We start from the raw sequence: 20863 nt of genomic DNA, 5'->3' as shown, positions 1-20863 counted from the left end.
CCATTACATATAAGCATCTTCTTTTTTTAAAGGTAATTTTAACTTATTTATTTTTGGTTGCCCTGGGTCTTCAGTGCTGTGCACCAGCTTTCTCTAATTGCGGTGAGGCAGGGCTACTCTTTGTTGAGATGCATGGGCTTCTCATTGCACTGGTTTTTCCTGTCATGGAGCACAGGCTCTAGGCACACAGCGTTCAGTAGTTGCAACATGTGGGCTCAGTAGTTGTGGTGCATGGGTTTAGATGTCCTCTTCCTGGATCAGGGACCAAACCTGTGTCCCCTGCATTGTCAAGCAGATTCTTATTCACTGCACCACAAGGAAAGTTCTTCTGTTTTTTGTTTTTGTTTTTTTTTTAATTAAAAAATTTTACAAGACAAGGAAAGGCTGAGGAACTGTCACAGATTGAAGTACACACACACACAAAGGGGGTACAACAACTAAATCTGGGATCCCAGATTGGATCCTTGGACAGGAAAGGATCCCAGACTGGACCCTTGGGCAGGAAAACAACAGTGAAAAACTGAATGGTAAAATCTAAATTAGGTCAGTAGCTTAGTTTACAATATTGTATCAATGTTCCTTTCCTTATTTTGATAACTGTAAAGAGTCGGACACGACTGAGTGACTGAACTGAACTGAACTGTACTATAATTAAAGTGAAAGTCGCTTAGTCGTGTCCAACTCTTTGCGACCCCATGGACTATACAGTCCATGGAATTCTCCAGGCCAGAATACTGGAGTGGGTAGCCTTTCCCTTCTCCAGGGGATCTTCCCAACCCAGGGATCAAACTGGGGCCTCCTGCATTGCAAGCAGATTCTTTACCAAATGAGCTATAACTATGGTTATGTAAATTGTAAATAATAGGGGAAATTAAGTGAAGGATTTATGAGAACTTTCTGTACTAATTTGGCAAATTTTCTATAAGACTAAATTATTTCAGACTAAAAAATAATGAAAAATATTTTTTACATATTCTAAAACTTAATTCACAATTTTCCTTCCCAAGCTTCCTTCTTTTTGTGTCCCCTTTATTTATTAATGGAATTATTAGTCTCCTAGTCACCAGGCTCATTCTGACTCCCCTTTTTCTTGTTCACCTCATCAGACAAACAAAATAATATATTCTACCCCAATACCTATTTGTTGTTGTTGTGTAGTCACTAAGTTGGGGCTGACTATTTTGTGACTCCATGGACTATGGCCTGCAAGCCTTCTCTGTCTGTGGGATTTCCCAGGCAAGAATTCTGAAGTAGATGGCCGTTTCCTTCTCCAGGGGATCTTTCTGACCCAAGGATTGAACCCTGCTTGGCAGACAGATTCTTTACCACTGAGTCACCTAGGAAGCCCCCAGTAACTATTACCTCAGAAACCTATTACAGTTCAACTATAACCGCTTCCTAATACTCTACGAATTACTTGCGTAACAGTCTTCTAAAAGCAGTTTGATTTATTTCATTTTTCTGTTTAGAAAATGTCAGTGGCTCCTTATTACTTATTAAAGACCAAATTCAACCAATGAAGGTCTTCATTTTCTAGTCCTAACCCTACTCTTTCAATAGGGCTCCCATTCACAAACATGTCCAATAATTCTCCAAAGAATGCCCTTGGGTTTTCTAAAACACGTTCAGGAGATCTGTGAAGTCAAAAGTAATTTCATAATAAGACTAAAATATTTGTATTTTTCACTCTCAATTATCTCATGGGTATACAGTAGAATTTTCCAGGTTAAAGATAAGTAATACTGTGACAGACTGAATGCATGAGATGTGAGAATTCAACTATCATTTATAAGCCTGACTATAATGAGATCTGAACATGTATAAAACAGTGGCACTTTATTTTTGTTGTTGCTGTTTTGGAATATATAGTTGTTTTAATAAAAATGTTATTTATGTTAATACATAATCCTCAGTTCAGTTCAGTCACTCAGTCATGTCCAACTCTTCATGACCCCATGAACCGCAGCACGCCAGGCCTCCCTGTCCATCACCAACTCCCAAAGTTTACCCAAACTCATGTCCACTGAGTCGGCGATGCCATCCAACCATCTCATCTTCTGTCGTCCCCTTCTCCTCCTGCCCTCAATCTTTCCCAGCATCAGAGTCTTTTCAAATGAGTCAGCTCTTCGCATCAGGTGGCCAAAGTACTGAAGTTTCAGCTTCAACATCAGTCTTTCCAGTGAACATTCAGGACTGATTTCCTTAGGATGGACTGGTTGGATCTCCTTGCCATCCAAGAGACTCTGAAGAGTCCTCCAACACCACAGTTCAAAAGCATCAATTCTTCGGCACTAAGCTTTCTTTATGGTCTAATTCTCACATCCATACATGACCACTGGAAAAACCATAGCCTTGACTAGACAGACTTTTGTTGGCAAAGTAATGTCTCTGCTTTTTAATATGCTGTCTAGGTTGGTCATAACTTTCCTTTCCAAGGAGTAAGCATCTTTTAATTTCATGGCTGCAATCACCATCTGCAGTGATTTTTGAGCCAAAAAAAAAAAAGTCTGACACTGTTTCCCCATCTATTTGCCATGAAGTGATGGGACCAGATGCCATGATCTTCGTTTTCTGAATGTTGAGCTTTAAGCCAACTTTTTCACTCTCCTGTTTCACTTTCCTCAAGAGGCTCTTTAGTTCTTCTTCACTTTCTGCCATAAGGGTGCTGTCATCTGCATATCTGAGGTTAATGATATTTCTCCCGGCAATCTTGCTTCCAGCTTGTGCTTCCTCCAGCCCAGTGTTTCTCATGATGTACTCTGCATATAAGTTAAATAAGCAGGGTGACAATATACAGCCTTGGCATACTCCTTTTCCTATTTGGAACCAGTCTATTGTTCCATGTCCAGTTCTAACTGGATGACTTTATTGTTATTTTAAAATTGTTAAATATTTTTATATTTCTGTTTTAATTTCTCACATGGTAAATAGTAATAGATACAGCCTATACAAACAAAAGCTCATTGAGGCACTCAATGCTTTTAATATAAGGGGGTCCTGAGACCAAAAATTTGAGAATCATGTAGTCACGTCTGGCCTGAGTACCTGGATGTTTGCTGAACATGGCGAAGTTTTCTGGCCTTCAAAAGTTTTCCCTCTCCTAAAACAACCTTCCGTCTATCTCCCTATGCCCAAATTTGACCCCTTCTTCTTAACAGTAACAGTCCTGTCTTCTCAATGGGCACTTTAAAAACAAGAGATTTAGAATCAGATCTGGCCTTACTACTGACCCTTACTAGCTATGTGACCTTGGGCAACTCCCTTAATCCCTTGCTCAAAGGCCTCATATGAGGACATCACTGGAAGAACTACGCTGCTGCTGCTGCTAAGTCACTTCAGTTGTATCTGACTCTGTGCGACTCCACAGACAGCAGCCCACCAGGCTCCACTGTCCCTGGGAGTCTCCAGGCAAGAACACTGGAGTGGGTTGCCATTTCCTTCTCCAATGCATGAAAGTGAAAGGTGAAAGTAAAGTCTCTCAGTCGTGTCCGACTCTTTGCAACCCCATGGACTACAGCCTCCCAGGCTCCTCCGTCCATGGGATTTTCCAGGCAAGAGTACTGGAGTGGGTTGCCATATTGAGAATTAAATGAAAACATGTAAGTGAAGTAGCTTAATGCCTAGCATGTACAATAGAACCTCAAGAAATACTAATTTTCTCCTTCCCTCTTCTCTTCTACCAGAATCTTATTTTAAAACTAGGAATTTTTTTGCATTTATTCATGATCTCCTCCACTATACATAGCACAATGCCTTTCATATAATGTGCTTGATATTGTTTGAGTTAATACAGTTGAAGAAACAGTGTGATCGGCAGAGCATAGATCTCTCAAATTTCTATTTTTTTTCAAAATGCAAATAATTAGATTTGACAACAGAACCAGAATCAATACTCCCTTATGTAGATTGCATATAATAATAATAAAAAAAAAAAAAAACTTAAAAACAGGTGTTAGAGAACAGTGCAGGTCACTTAAAAAGGCAGGGGCAGCCTTTTAAATAATATGTAACAACATCTAGAAGTGCATCTCTAAACAATATTCATCATTAAGGTATCAAAAACATATGCTGCCATGACAACTATTTTCAATTTATAGAATGTATAAGATTCTAGCAAAGTGTCTAAAGGCACACAAAATTTTTGTTAGACATTGTTTGTTGTGGTTCTTCTCATTTGGAAGACCTCAAAAGTTTAAAAATTCCATCCTTATTATTTATTTAAGATGCTGCTGACCTACTTTCCGAACATAGCTTTGGGCTGCCTTTCCAAGATGAGTTAGGGTTTTGTGCTGAGCTGAGCTAATCTCAAAATTAAGCTGTCTACCAGTCACCAGCGATCCTTGGTGGTGGAGATACCCACAGACAGAGCTGCAGTCTGTGGCACTGACAGAGGTTTTTTTTTTTTTTTTTCTTACTTGTACCAAGTTCAATTTAACCAGCTGAACTAAGCCTAGCAGGAATGAAGCACTTCCATATCCTTCCTAATAGGGGTCATGATTCTGATTTTACATTCTTGTCCCAACTCCACTCCCAATGTTTTCAAGATTTCTTTTAATGGTATAAGATTATGATGTTAATTAAAAAAAATCCTCCCAAGTCACTGGTCAGGCACATTTGTTGATGATTAAAACCAGGGCATGAAATCTGAGGAGAACTTATTTGTGGAGGAAAGTAACTTCATTAGATATAGCTTAAAAGATATATGAAAGAGGTCCTTTGGAACCTTACATGTCTCCAGGAAAATACATATAAGACTAGCTACAGGCCTCAAGGGTCACCTCCTCAATGTGTGAATTAAAGTTTAGATCACTCAAGGGAGTCCTGGAAAGTTTCTTCTAGGACAGAAAGTGTGATCTAGAAAGGAACTGGTATAAAATATCTTGGCTGACACAAACTTCTTTCTAGATAAAAAATAAACGCAAATGTGAAACATTAAAAAAGTTATAAGAGCTAGGAAATTCTGAACAGCCACACGAATCACCTCAGAGTTTTGTTTTCTTTTCTCATTCCACTTCCTTAAAATTGTGGCACATCACAATATTTGAACACAAATAATGCTCATTTGTTAAAAATGTGGATTGCTGGCACACAGAAAAAGGTAATGGTTTTTCTTTTTTAATTTGCCAGTTACTAAACACAGCACTCAGGGTTGCTGCATTTTGTCCCATAGGTCATGTGCACCAACTCTAAGTGGCACCATTCACATAGATTTCAGTGTGAATGATGTTCCCCAGGGCTCTACAAAACTTCACTACAGAAAGCTGCATGTTTAAAAAATGGAAAGCATATCTTTTAAACCCAACTTAGGATATGATCTATTTTGAATAAACAAATAACACTTTTGATGTAGAAGAAAAAGGGATGGTGTTTGACATCTGAGTGGTACTACTAGCACTTACTTTAACTTCAACAATGTACTGAAAATGGAAAGAAAATAGCAAGCTTGGAATTCAAAAAGTTAAAGTGAAGACAGTCACATTCTAGTGGAGGGAAAAGTTTTTTTTTTGATAAGTGCTGCCAGGTCAACTGGGGGAAAAAAATGCAGGAGAAAAACAAAACAAAACAAAACAAAACAAAACTTGATCTCCTCCACTTTAAACTTATCAAAAAAAGTCAACCAATTCTACATAGATCATAGATTTAAATATGGAAGGTAAAGTAGTAGTGCTTTAAAAAGAAAACATAAAATGTATTCATGACCTTGGGGGAGACAGAGATTTCTTAAATAAGACACATAGAGCATTAACTATAAGAGAAAAAGAGAAAAACGTGAACTTGATTAAAATAAAGAACATCTATCTGTTCAGAGAAAAGACACATTAAAAGTGTGAAAAGGTAAACCATGCAATAAAAGATATTTGTAATACATATATCTGAAAAAAGGCTTGAATCTAGAACATGTTAAAAAATATATATATTCCTACAGATCAATTTTTCAAAGTCAGACAAATAAGCACGTTACAAAAGAGAGTACCAACTGGCCGACATGCACCAGCTTCATTTGTCATCGAGGAAATGCAAATTAAAGCCAAAATTCTATGTCACTATAACCCTCAAAGGATGGTGAAACTATAAGAAAAGTACAAGTGATAGTAAAGATGTGAAGCAACTGGAACTCTCACACGCCACTAGTAAAAATGTCTGACAGTGACCATTAAAGGTGAACACAGGAATACACCAATGATCCAGAATTCTACTGCTAGTTACACAGAGAGAAATCATATAATGTAAAAGATGGTATAAAAGATCAAATAATGAGACTATATATACAGCTGTAAGTCTATATATGAAAAGAACTTGTTATAGTTAACACATTGTGTATACATATATTTTGTGTGTGTATCTTTCAATTTCATTTCTGGTGGCTTTTCAAATTGAAAACTGATACATAGTTTCAACTTTTGTCTTCTTTGAGACAAAGTAAGCTTAAAACAAACTAATGTTATATTTAAACAGAGACTATGCAATAAATATCAAAGGGGTGAATGCATACCCCCAAAATAGTCCATGTCAATGAAGCAGTTTTCTATTCCAATCTGACACTCAAATTAAAAAAATAATAATAATAATAATTAGGGTATTTAAATTTCACAAAAAAATACAAGATACAGTAATGAAGAGCAGATTACAAGATACTGTTCCTGTACTATGACTAGCACTATAAAAGCACTATGAATCCACAAAAACATGTACTTAATCAATTTATATAGCTTTACATGGCTAAGCACCTCTACTTTATTTCAGATTTGTACATCCAACCAGACACAAAGAAAAGTACTGAGAGGCCTGAAACTGAATTTTAAATTGGCACAGATGGCATGTTTATAACATCCCTACAATATGCTGAGTGTTCTCCATAAAACCAACCTAGACACAGTCCCTGCCTCGAGGGGACTTAAAATCTAAAAGTAGATGAGGCAGCCTAATTCAAAGAGAGTAAACAAATAAAAGGAAACAAAGAAGGGAATGTAAGAGAAGAGAAGCCTCATTAATCTCTCAGCTCCCAGGAGGCTAAGAGCCCAATCTGAACAGTGGAGAAGGAAAGCTGACGAGTCAGAGTTTCCTTATTTACCATCATCCTTAATATGACAGGATGCAGTAAATATTCTCCAACAAATTGTGCTGACCAGACTGAAAATGCTTTGTTGTTCTCTAGTCTCAACATTCAGAAGGTCTCACTCTCCATAATAGATAAAATATATATCCCAATGGGTATGCGTAAAAGACATTAGCAGCCCATGCACAGGAACTGATTTACAGTCCAAAATCTAAATTACTGAATCCAAAGCATATGAAACTGTTATTTAAAAAATCCTGGCTCAACAGGCAATTAATTAAGGTGACAACCATCTTTATCTCAAAACTCCTAAAACAAGACAGCAATTCTTACTGGATTGCATTTTTTATGTTGTCTCTAAAAGGATATATGAGCTATATTTGGTTTGTCTGTAAATAAACAATTCATGGGCTTACAGTTCAGACTCTGATCTCCTTATCCAGCTGACTAGAGCTATTTCAATAAGGAGATGTCAAACAATTCTCAGAAATGTCTCTGAATACAGAACTTCTCTAAGCCCTTGAATTTAAAAGAAAAGAAAAAAAAAGTATTTTAGACCATGAAGATTCCTTCTGGAAGACTTCAAAATGATGATGACACCCAACTAATTAAGTTAGAGGAACCAAATTCACTTCAATAAAAAGGTCCTGGCTGCTTCACTGTCTCTTTGGATAAGGTATCTCTGGCAAAGACTGTCTATTAAAAATGATATCGCAGCCAAATCCCACACAAAAAGATGATGAAGAAAGAAATGACACTATTGACTTTGCTGCATCAAAGTAATATTTACTGAGTCTGAACTATAAAGAGCACAATTTAGAATAAATGTTGGAGGTCACTTAGGGACATTATCTAGCCAGTGTCTCAGATCTGTAACCACTTTCCCCCAGTGCTCTCTACAGTACCACAATATGATGGCTTTCAATTTCCCAAAATGTTATTTTGCCTCTAGTTTAAAACATGACTTCCATTTAAAGAAAAGACTTAATGATCTCCTGTTATACATAATATTTCCCTGGTAGCTCAGCTGGTAAAGAATCCACCTGCAATGAGAAGACCTCAGTTCAATTCCTGGGTCAGGAAGATCCACTGGAGTAGGGATAGGCTACCCACTCCAGTATTCTTGGGCTTCCCTGGTGGCTCAGCTGGTAAAGAATCTGCCTGCAATGTGGGAGACCTGGGTTGGGAAGATCCCCTGAAGGGAACAGCTACCCACTCCAGTATTCTGGCCTGAAGAATTCCCCCAGACAGCGGAGCCTTGCAGGCTCCAGTCCACGGGGCCGCAAAAGTGGGACATGACTGAGCGAATTTCACTTCATACATAATATTTCCTCAGGAAAATCTCCTGGAGAAGGGAATGGCAACCCACTCCAGCATTCTCAACTGGGAAATCCAATGGACAGAGGAACCTAGCAGGCTACAGTCCATGGGGTCCCAAGAATCAGACACACCTTAGTGACTAAACCACCACCATACATAATATTTCCACCATAGGACTTACATATATAAAAATATATCTTGACATATTCAAGGTATCCCAGTAAAAACTGTGAGTCCACCTTATGAAGATTATGGTAAAAATGCACTTATTCCAGTAACTTGAACTCTAAACCTTGGGATCACCATGATTCCTTCCTTCCTGCATGCCCCATCCCCCTCTACACTAACCAGTACCAGGTTGTTCAGATTCCCCTTTAGTCCAAATCCTCCCAATGAAAGGGTCCCAGGAGGAGACCCATCATGTAGAAAAACTGAGTTCCAAAGGGCAGAAGAGTCTGAGAAAAGTCAGAGAGACATTTCAGAAAAACAAGCCAAGGAGAGACACTATTAAAGCCAAGGGAGACACTATTAAAGAATCTGGGATCAGACTGGGCAGTAGACCAAAGAGTCTGTAGAGACTCTAAGGCCCAGAGCCTGAGATGTGACTAGAAGGGCCAAGCACAGGGAGGTGTGGTGGGTCAGACCAACTCAAAAAGGCCGGGTAGTACAATCAGCCTACAACTTTTCGCATATATCCCTCTTTCCAAATGTCCTCTGCCATCAGGCTAGCTCAGACCCTCCTGGACCTCACATGAACAAGTGCAACAATGTCTTAACTAACCTATTTTTCTATTAACACTCTGTGGTCAAAGTATCTTAAAGTACCTTGTCAACCTTTTCAATGTTTTTCATTAGCCTTAATAGAAGATTTATAAATCCTTAAAATGACTTTGAGGATCTGTCCCCTCTCTAGCCCCACATGTGCAACCACTTTCCCCCAACCATTCTCTGTATCAGTGATAATGACTTTCACTTCCCCAAAATGTTGTCTTGTCTCTAGTTTCAAACATGATTTCCTTTTAGACAGAAGACTCTTAATCATGCCCCCCACCACACACACATGCAATCACTTTGTCGCATCTTAAATACCATTTCCTTAAGGGGGCTTTCCCTGAACCCTTCAAAGAGTCCCTGCTGTATTTGTATGGCACTCTATACATCCCTTTTTGTGACAAATCTATAAACGGTAAAGAATCTTGTGTTCTATGAGGGAAAGAATGTATATCTAGCAATAGGATTAAGAATGTTACTTCCTTACTTAAAAACCTTCAATGGTATCCCCCAACTTCTGCATTAAGAACACATTTGTCAGCATGGTGGCTCAGACAGTAAAGAATCCACCTGCAATGCAGGAGACCTGGGTTCGATCCCTGTGTCAGGAAGATCCCCTGGAGAAGGGAATGGCATCCATTCCAGTATTCTGGCCTGGAGAATCCCATGGGCAGAGGAGCCTAGTGGGCTACAGCCCATGGGATTGCAGAGTCAGGCACAACTGAGCAACTAACACTTGTCAATACAGGTATTCAAGGCCCTCCACAGTATGAAGTGTTAAGTTCGTACTATTTTCTGACCCCACAAAACAGGATTATCTGTTCCTTTCCAAATAAGTCATGTACTTTCTAGTGCTTGCATTTCTGTAACTTCCTCTACGAACCTGGTTTCCATGTCTTTGCTACCCAACACCATCATCCCATTCTTTTTTTTTTTTTTAAATATTTACTTATTTATCTGGCTCTTCTCAGTCTTAGTTGTGGCATGTGGGATCTAGTTCCCTGACCAGGGAATGAACCTGGGTCCCATGCATTGGGAACATGGATTCTTAGCCACTGGACCACCAGGGAAATCCCATTCTACTCTTTTTTGGTCTGCAGTTTCTGAATTTTCTATAATAAACATGGATTTCTTTTATGATAGAAAAAAAAAATGCTACCCAATCTTCCAAACCTATATCTAATTCCATCTTCTCCATAGACTTTTTCCTGATTTCCCCCAAATAAATTTGGCCTCTCCCACCTTTGACTCCCTTCATGCTCAAGTATGGTGTATTTTCCTTAGTATCCAAGTTGTTGTGTTACATCTCATATCTTTATTAGTTTAAAAGTTCTCAGATAATGCTGCTTATACCTTGCTTTCCCATACATCTTCTTATCATATTTTGCATATGCCTTATATACATAAGTGAAAGTGAAGTCGCTCAGTCGTGTCCGACTCTTTGCGACCCATGGACTGTAGCCCGCCAAGCTCCTCCGTCCATTCTCCAGGCAAGAATACTGGAGTGGGTTGCCATTTCCTTCTCCAATACATAAGGTGCTCCATAAATGCATTAATTTGAATCTAAAAAATCTACTATATGTAAAGCAGTTGTCTAAGGCAGTTGTCTAAATATATGGATAATCTTTTTTTTTTTTTGGTTGTACTGGGTCTTTGTTGCTGTTCACAGGCTTTCTCCAGTTGCGGTGAGCAGGGACTACTCTCTACTTGCAGTACATGATGGGCTCCTCATTGCAGTGGCTTCTCTTCCTGTGGATCACACGCTCTAGGTACAGGGGCTTCAGTGGTTGCAGCTCAGGCTTAGCTGCTCTGTGGCATATGAAATCTTTCCAGACCAGGGATTGAATCCATGTCCCTTGCATTAGTAGGAGGATTCTTATCCACTGTACCACCAGGGAACTCCTAAAATTATCTTTAAAGTACAAAAGATACCTGTGAAACAGATGGATGCTAAATGGAATGAGAAAATCACATTATGTTACCAGTATAAAAAGAGAAATAAATCTTATTTGCATCTCAAATAAATGCTCTTTAATCAAAAGGTAATATATCTTTAGAGATACATTAATTTTATATTATACACAAAGCTAAACATTCAGAAAACTAAGATCATGGCATCTGGTCTCATCACTTCATGGGAAATAGATGGGGAAACAGTGGAAACAGTGTCAGACTTTATTTTGGGGGGCTCCAAAATCACTGCAGATGGTGACTGCAGCCATGAAATTAAAAGACACTTACTCCTTGGAAGGAAAGTTATGACCAACCTAGATAGCATATTCAAAAGCAGAGACATTAGTTTTCCAACAAAGGTCCGTCTAGTCAAGGCTATGGTTTTTCCAGTGGTCATGTATGGATGTGAGGGTTGGACAGTGAAGAAAGCTGAGCGCCGAAGAATTGATGCTTTTGAACTGTGGTGTTTGAGAAAACTCTTGAGAGTCCCTTGGACTGCAAGGAGAGCCAACCAGTCCATCCTAAAGGAGATCAGTCCTGGGTGTTCATTGGAGGGACTGATGCTGAAGCTGAAACGCCAATACTTTGGCCACCTCATGTGAAGAGTTGACTCATTGGAAAAGACCCTGATGCTGGGAGGGATTGGGGGCAGGAGGAGAAGGGGATGACAAAGGATGAGATGGCTGGAAGGCATTACCGACTCGATGGACCTGAGTGTGAGTGAACTCCAAGAGTTGGTGATGGACAGGGAGGCCTGGTGTGCTGTGATTCATGGGGTTTCAAAGTCAGACACGACTGAGCAACTGAACTGAACTGAACTGAAGATACCCACATTTATTTCAATTCTGACAATTTAAAACAGAATTTTAATTCAAGTTTCATGTAGCATCAAAACAGTACCACTGCTTCATATTTATTTTTATGACCATTTTTGCTGTTTACAGGACAAAAGGAAAACAGCACATGACATTAGTTAAATGTGCTGAAAATTATAAGTCAGAAAAGGCCACAGTAGTTACCTAGTTCAACCCATTAAATTTCTAGATAAAGAAAATAAGGACTATGAGTTTCTTGGCCAAGGTCACAAAGCCAAAGCCAGGACAAAGGCTCAGACCATCTGACTTCCACATCAGCACTCTTCCTACTGCAAAACAATACTTATCTCAAGGCTGTAATAACTAGAGCATATTATTTTCATTTGACACTGAAGCCAACAATGCTCCAGTACTGAATTAAGGCCATTTGCACATTTTCAGTCATGCTTAAGAGAAACCTAAGTGTGACAAATGAAGGAATGAAAAGGAATTCTTATTATCTTTTCCCAGGAGGCTTCTCCCTTATAAACGGATAGAAATGAACACTACTTCACAAGCTTTGAGAGCGTCTGTGTTCAGACACTCTGAAAAGCAAGAAAAACATGATAGGAAATTACATACATAATAGAATTTTGACACATGATGGAACATGCAACACAGAGCATTTTAAATGCCTCATTATCAAAAGTTATCATTTATTTCGTAGTAACCAAGAAAGATATGCTTCAGGGAAAAAGAAAAAAGGCAGCAGCCTATTTCTCAAAGCCTACTTAAAACACAAACCTATCTACCAATATTTACATTTTTGGTTTCATCCCTAATGACTGGCACATAGTAGGGACTTAATAAGCATTTTCATAATAAGGTAAGTAATCTCTCTTAGTATCACCCAGTACTATTCTTGAATACTGCAGCTGTATGCATTGACAGTTTGTATCAAACAGAAATGTTCCAAGACTAGAACATTTTACATGTTGTGTACATGTATGTCTGTATGTGTGCTTATATGTATGTATATAGGCTCATTTGCTTTCTCTCTATATATATGTACACATATAGGTATATGTATAAACATATGGTAGGCTTCCCAGGTGGTCCAGTGGTAAAGAATCAGCCTGCCAGTGCAGGAGACAGGAGATACAGGTTCAATCCCTGGGTCAAGAAGATCCCCTGGAGAAGGAAATAACAGCAATCCACGCCATTATTCTCACCTGCATAATGCCATGGACAGAGGAGTCTGACAGGCTAAAGTCCAAGGGGTCACAAAGACTGAGCAACTGAGCATGCATGCATGCATAAATATATGGCATGCATTTCTGACAACAGTGATCTTACCTAAAGATCTTATGCTATGGGACAGTGATTTTGAAACTTTCATTACAGCAATTACTTATTAAAAAAAAAAGGATTATACACCACAAGCTAGTACACATAACACACATGCACAGGAACACATATAAATAACTAAAACTAAGGTCTCATGAAACACCATTACTATATCCAAAGCACTAATATTATCTATCCTGTTTTTAAAACTGCTGTTTGTGATCCACTAAACTGATTTTGTCATCCCTGTTCTGAAAGCTCATAAAAGTGCAAGAAAACAGTAAAATATCAGCAAGGTGCATTCAATCCTTAGACCATAGCCTAGAAGCCAACCAGACACTGGCAAAATGAAGACTAGAAATCCCTGGTAGCTCAGACAGTAAAGAGCCCGTCTGCAATGCAGGAGACAGGGGTTCAATCCCTGGGTCATCAGGAAGATTCCCTGGAGAAGGAAATAGCAACACCCCACTCCAGTATTCTTGCCTGGAGAATCCCATGGACAGAGGAACCTAGTGGGCTATAGTCCATAGGGTCACAGAGTCAGACACAACTGAGCAACTAAACAAAAGATGCCAACCAGAGATGGGCAAAATTAAGACTAGAAATCACTAAACACTATTCATTCCAAAATCTATGTTGAATGCCAGAAGGATGTTATTACTGTGTAAGTAAAAAATAAAGACCGTATTCTTGACCATAAAACAGGTCAAAAATTTTAAAGGCATCAAATAATAACACATATTATGATCACAATGGAATTAAGTTAGAAATCAGTAACAGAAAGCTCTGTAACATTCCAATTATTTGGAAAATAAATCATGTTGTTTAAATAACTCAAGGACCAAAAAGGAAATCAAAAGGTAAATTAGAAAGTATTTTTAACTAAATGAAAATACAACACATTAAAACTTGGGGGAAGCAAAAAAACACCCTCAAGAGTTTTACGGGTTTAGAGAAGAACAGGCCCAGGTCACCACCTCAGCTGGGTTCCCTCTCAGTTCAGTTCAGTCGCTCAGTCGTGTCTGACTCTTTGTGACCCCATGGACTGCAGCATGCCAGGCTTCCCTGTCCATCACCAGCTCCCGAGCTTACTCAAACTCATGTCCACTGAGTCAGTGATGCCCTAGAGCAATCCAAACTGCTCACAGAAGGAGGGTGGCAACCTGGAGGGAAAACCATTGGGTTAATTTTACTGCTAACAAAGGAGAAGGAATCAACCCCCACCTCGCCCCAGATAGAAAGGCTTTCCTAAATCTGAAAAGAAAGTAGGAATCTAATAAGCTGTCAGTGAAGGAGAACCATGCAAACAGGATAATATGAATACAGAAGAGTGGGGACAACATCCAGGAAAAGGCAAGACAGGAAGCTCCAGAGCATGGTGGTGATCCGACCCACAGTGGTAGATGAAGTGTGTCATGGTGGTTTCCTCCCCATACCGAGGACAGCTCCTGGAACACAGGAGCCTATCTATCACTACTGTCTAATATAAGTAACTGAACCTTCAGATTCTGCCCAACAAAAATAGAAACTGTCTTGCCTTCAATTGTTCTGAGGTGCCCTGAGGGTCCCTCAATACCCAAACCTACAAATCTGGATTATATTAAATATTCCAGTTTTTTTTTTTTTTTTTTTAAGATTTATTTATTTTGGCTGTGGTGGGTCTTTGTTGTTGTGAGTGGGCTTTCTCCAGTGGCAGTGAGTAGGAGCTACTCTTCATTGTGGTGCATGGGCTTCTCATTATGGTGGTTTCTTCTGTTGCGGGCACTGGCTCTAGGTGCATGGGCTTCAGTAGTTGTGGCAAATGGGCTTAGTTGCTCCAAGGCATGTGGGATCTTCCTGGACTAGACAGATTCTTAATCACTGGGCCACCAGGGAAACCCTATTTCAGTATTGTTGAAGCCAGCATACAGGGTTAAGAGGAGACAGGATAAGTATTTAAATACTTATTTTTAATTAAACATATTCTCAATTTATCCAGTGTTTAAAAAGGGGGAGGAGGAGCCAATTCATTATAGACAACCATTAGCTCAGTTTGATGGAAAGTATTACTAACTGATCATTCTGATTAGTGGGGTTCATTAAATATGTTTTCTACATGTATTTCAGGGAACTAAAATGAATAAGGAGGCTACTTTGCTTTGCTGGAGGCAATCCCACATCCTGCTAGGTTTAGTTTTTATATGGACCTGGCTTCCTAAAATAGGCATAAACTGCCATATTTAGATCTATGCTATTTATTTCCACAGAGAAGGAACCTCAGAACTTTTAAAGTAGGATAGGTTATCTAATCTTTTTACACGTTTGTTGTGATATAAGAAGAAAAATACATGATCCTGGAGGCAAAAGAAAGACTGAACTTAATTACAAAGATTTAAAAGCAGAAAAATTCATAGTGTCCTTTTAGAAAAAGAACATTTTCTTCCTTTCTTCTCAAGGCAAAGCATTTATCTACCAACAAGCACAAATAATGTGTTCCTTCTTTTTAAAACTTTTTCAGTCATATCCTTTTTAATGGAAAAAACCTGGAGTCTTAATCTTATAATCTGAAAATCTTTCTAACATATCTGAACTGTTGACTACTTTTAAAAGTCATTATAGGAACTAATAGCTAGATTAATTCATAAACTATTTTCTCAAAAAAAAACTTCACAAAGAAATTTTCTTTTGACAGAACATTTATGAATTACAACCATTTTTTCCTAAATCCTTTCAGAGGGGAAAAATTTAAAGTGATAGAACAAAGATAAACAAAGTTTTATTATTCTTTTACCATGTTAACTGATCTAGTGCACATCACTTTAAAGCAGAAATTTACAATGCATAGTCAACACACTGAATGATGTGTCTATGAAGATGATTAAATATGCCAAGGTATTAATTATAATACCACTTTACATTTGTATAGAATGTTTCAGTTTGCAAAACATGCCCATAAATTCATTTGACTCTATGTCCTTCAATTTAAGTACAACAGATAGAAGATGTGAGTCCATCTGGATATACCGAAATAGTTAAGAGCAGGGATTCTGGAGCCAACTGCCTGGTTTGGACTCCTAGAGCTGCCACTTACAATTACAGAATGTGATTTTGAGTACATTACTCAAAATCTTTGGGCCTTAGTTTCATCATCTGTAAAATAGGGATAATAATCATTTCTACTTCGTGGGTCCACTAATGATTAAATCAACTAATATATGTCAAGCACTTAATCCAGTGTTTAGCAAAGAGTAACCGTTATATGTCATACATGCCAATTTTACTTATCAGCAGCATAATTGTATGGATAGGGAAACAAGCTAGTAAGTCACAGAGCCAGGAATAGAAACCATAGCTTCTTCTCCCATTTGATGTTTCATCCACAAAAGGCTGGGGTTTTGCTGTTGTTGGGGTTTTGCTGTTGTTGGGGTTTTGTTGTTGTTGCAATTTTGAAGTATCAGAAGGTTTTCCAGACTGACAAAAAGTAGTGTAATGTGAAATTGTACAAATCAAAAAATTCAACAGCTCAAAACACTTACAAAGTTGTATTTTAATCTATATTATATATATACATTTTAAGTTAAACTGAAATTAAATTAAAAATATAAATATTCCATTTTGTTGACAGAAGTATAAACTGAGGAACAGTCATCTGTGTTGCTATATTTGCAAAGCAAAACTCAAATCTAGAAGGAAAATACTAAGATGATAACTGTGTTAGAATTTCCTTTTTTTTTTTTTTCTGGTTTTCAAGACATTTAGGACTATGATATTTGCAATTTAAAAAATGATTTCCAAAATATGTTTACAGAAGTTGGTATTCATAGAGAGAGTGAAGTCACTCAGTTGTGTCCAACTCTTTGTGACCCCATGGAATGTACCCTGCCAGGCTCCTCTGTCCATGGGTTTTCCAGGCAAGAGTACTGGAGTGGGTGGCCATTTCCTTCTCCAGGGGATCTTCCCAACCCAGGGACCGAACTCTGGTCTCTCGCATTGCAAGCAGCCGTTTTACCATCTGAGCCACCAGGGAAGCCCCACTGATAGAAGAAATACTTCAAAAAAAAGAAAACAAAACAAAAAAGAAGAAGAAACACTTCAGAATTAATTCTAGAAAATAATAAATGTCCACCTGAAAAACTATACTCTTTTTTCAGACATGTTTGAGGGTATCTTTCCTCAGACTTTGTTCGAATTTTTTCCCTTTAGTGATTTAAGTGACTGTGACATCTTCCACTGTATCTAAAAATAGAGAAAGAGTGTGTGAATTTATAAGCTGACATGCAAAACTGGCACTGGATGTCTAAATTAGAGTATTAAATAACTTAGCATACTCTTAGCATAGAAATATATTTTAAGCACTCATATCCGCATGCTTTGTATATTCATACAAATAAACATTGAATTCAACCATCTTTCACCTTTTCCTATGAAGTGAAAAACTGTGAAGTCATGACCTTTTTAAAACATGCCAAATCACTTGTTAAGAGATTAATTTGGACAAAGCACTCCACTCCAAACCTCAAGCTCCTTCTCTGAACAACAGTGAGTAGACTAGAATGTCAGTCAGCGGTTCACGACCTTTTTTCCACAGCAGCCCATCTGAGGGACTCACCAGCATCTCTCCGTTTACAGCAATGGTTCATTCAGTTCAGTGGCTCAATCGTGTCCAACTCTTTGCAACCCCATGGACTACAGCAGTGGGGATGGTCTGAAATGTCCCATGGTTGATTCTGATGTACTACCCTAGAAGCTGTTCCCCTGCTTTTCACTCCTGAAAGTACTTTAAGGTTCTGCACAGTTCCAAAGCCTGCCACTGTAGGCCCAGGAAAATCGCAACCCAATGACCTTATCTGACAGTGTTACTTTAACACATTTTAAAAGAGAGGCCAAAAGTTAATAACATGGATTCTTTCGTTGAAGCATGGAAGATTCAAAAAGAATTTATATACTGATGATATCAAAGAGGGCTCTGTAACTTAACTGTTCATATGGCAAACAGCATACCTCCCCTGGAATTCACTTCTCATCAAGAAGGTAGTAAAGAAAGAGAAAATGTGGAGAATCAAACAAAATACTTCCTAAGGTTGAGAGTGGTCTGAACAAGTGATTAATGGAAAAGAGATCTGTACAAATCACTTTTTTTTGGTAACAGAGAAGGGGAGCCAAAGATTGACATACCGAGATGGGATGCTATGTCATATCCAATTTTTTTTTAACCAGACAACACTGTTATAAACTAATAATAACTAATAATGACTAAAAATATGATTTGGGTATATGCCATATTATAAATATAAGCCAAATACATTGGCTCAGCAAGAAGACTGATAAACTGCCCAGGACACTTAACAGTGTCCATTTTCTTTGAATGTTCACTTACTGTCAACATATTTTACACTATTTGAAGCTACTATACATGTAGTCTTGCAAAAAACTCTCACAACTAGGGAAGAAGGAAATGGAATTTTAAGACTTCCTTGGAAAATGTGTGTTTACCTCAAATGTGAGCCAACATTACATCATCATTTAAAAGTACACAAGGCATGGCAAAGATGCTGAGTGGGGTTTCAAAATTAGAATCATGTATATGAAAAAAAGTGTGTAACTGCATTATCTTCAAATCAGAAAACATATTAATCAACACATGCTGATTTTAGCTATGTGCTTTACAGTGAGAGTAACCTTAACAGGCACAAAAATAACAGTATTTCTCAGATCTCAGATCATTTGAGCCCTCCCCATCACCACCACCACCAAATTGGCTGGGTCAGAAAGTTGCTGTCCTCTGTACCAGAAGATGACATCAATGGTAACTGAGAATACAATGTATACTTCCCTATCACTGCCCTATTGATTCGTGCCAGAAAAAGTTGATAAAAAATTTTTTCGGTAGTATTTCTTCTGAAATCCTTTACAAAACATGCTGTCCATCTCTGGCTTAACTTGCTGAACGCATTTCTCATTAAAAAAACAAATTCTCAATGTTCTCCACATGAACCATAACAGTAAAGCCTAAAACTTGTGAAAGGGAACAGACCAAATAACCCAACAAGAAACAAAAGTGAACAGAAAGAAAACGCCCCAATCTCAGGTCTGTAACATGTTCACATTAGAGACGGTAGCAAAAAACATTCATGAGAAAACAATTCCTTACACTGAGTTGGGACGGAAACATATTTGTTTAATGTATATACACATTTCTTCCTCATTCTATACCCATGTGTCAAAGCATGTAACTATTTAATTTGTGACAGTTTCTGTTGTGTCTCAAACTTTACATATAAGTTTATCATGGCGAGAAAAAAAAAAAAACTTGCTTGGCTTGACTCACCATGAATCACAGCCAGGAGGTCATCTTGCTGTGTATCAGCAACTATGTTTTCACTACAGCTATGTGACCTCAAGTGGCAGCAGCAGAGGCACCAAAATAGAAGGGGCAGGAGGCTTCTCCTGGTTTCTCGGCCCCAGATGGGCTTTTCCAGCCCATTCGGGCATCTGAGCAAGAGCCAACCGCAGAGGAGAGAAAGAACAAACCCAACAGCTCCGCGGAGGAAGGTTGCAGGCCCATCACACCTTCCATGCCCTCCCGGGAGCACGGGAAGGCAAAATCATAAAAGAGGACAGGTTTCAGAAACAGCATGAAGAAAGCAGCATGACAAGGGCCAAAGCTAGCCGGGTGTAAGGCAAAATCCAGTGACCCAGCGGCACATAGGTCTGGAGGTCTGGAGACAGAAGAAGCTCTCCTGCCAGGGATCCCCAGGCGCAGCTCCAGCGTGAAACCACATCGGGCCCCCTGCCTCCAAGCACCTCCAGCACCCGGGACCTGTCGCTGCTCCCACCTCACCTGTCGGGTGCCCGCTGGCCCGCCGGCGTCTCTGGCCCCCGGTCCCCGCCCTAGCCCATCTTCCCTGCACGCTCCCTCCCGGCGCGTCTCTCGGGACCACCACTGGGGTCAGCGTGGGCAGCGAGCCGAAGCCCGCCCCGCTGCCCCAGGCCCGGCCCCGGCACTCACTTTCTGAATCCGCTTCAGCGCCATCGGTCACGGAGGGCGGCTGGGACACTGGCAGGCGGGGTACGGCTGCAGGGCTCGGGGGTGTGGGGTAGTGCGGGCTCGGATCGCCGGCTGTTCGGCTGGCTCAGCCGGGTGGGTTCCCGGGTCGCTGGCTGTCTGGCTAGCTCTGGGCGCGGGTGCCTGCTCTGAGTGAGCCCGAGCGCTAGTGTGCGAGTGTGCGGGCGGGGACGCCGGCGAGACTCTTTTGTTTCCGCTTTTGCTTCTGGGAAGGAATCTGCGGCCGCCCGGCCCCGCCCCCTCCCGCCAAGCGTACTGGGAAATGTAGTTCCTGCATCCTACTCGGCCGCTGCCCGGTTCGGAGACCTTCACCCACTGCCAGGTCTGGGTTAGTCTCTGCAGATGGATTTCGATCAAGTAACTGAAACTGGAGTTCCCAACCTCTAAAATGAGAATAACAAATTAGCTCGAAAAACATGTACCGGATTCTAATGTGTGCTACATCTTGTAATTTTTTTTTTCATCTTCCCTTTTTCTGTTACCAAATCCTCTTATCAAGAGTTAGAGTGCCCTAGAGTTCCAATCTCAGACCTCTCGCCATTAATATCGTCCTAGACGACAGACCTACTGTCCTCC

The 20863-nt window shown here is 39.5% G+C and overlaps 1 protein-coding gene across 1 annotated transcript in view; it reads right to left on the bottom strand.

Moving 5' to 3' along the window:
• The window catches only part of LOC138072310 (ubiquitin-conjugating enzyme E2 D1), a 37510-nt gene extending 17099 nt beyond the window's left edge, over positions 1-20411 (bottom strand). The window contains exon 1 of the mRNA XM_068963427.1: positions 20231-20411. Coding sequence (XP_068819528.1) covers positions 20231-20254 — 24 coding nt within the window. The 5' untranslated portion in view covers positions 20255-20411. The remainder of the gene's footprint in view (positions 1-20230) is intronic.
• Between the last annotated feature and the right edge of the window lie 452 nt (positions 20412-20863).

Source organism: Capricornis sumatraensis, unplaced genomic scaffold (assembly GCF_032405125.1).
Source record: "Capricornis sumatraensis isolate serow.1 unplaced genomic scaffold, serow.2 scaffold1, whole genome shotgun sequence".
In the NCBI taxonomy this organism is placed as follows: Eukaryota; Metazoa; Chordata; class Mammalia; order Artiodactyla; family Bovidae; genus Capricornis; species Capricornis sumatraensis.
This window is presented reverse-complemented; position numbering and strand designations above follow the sequence as displayed.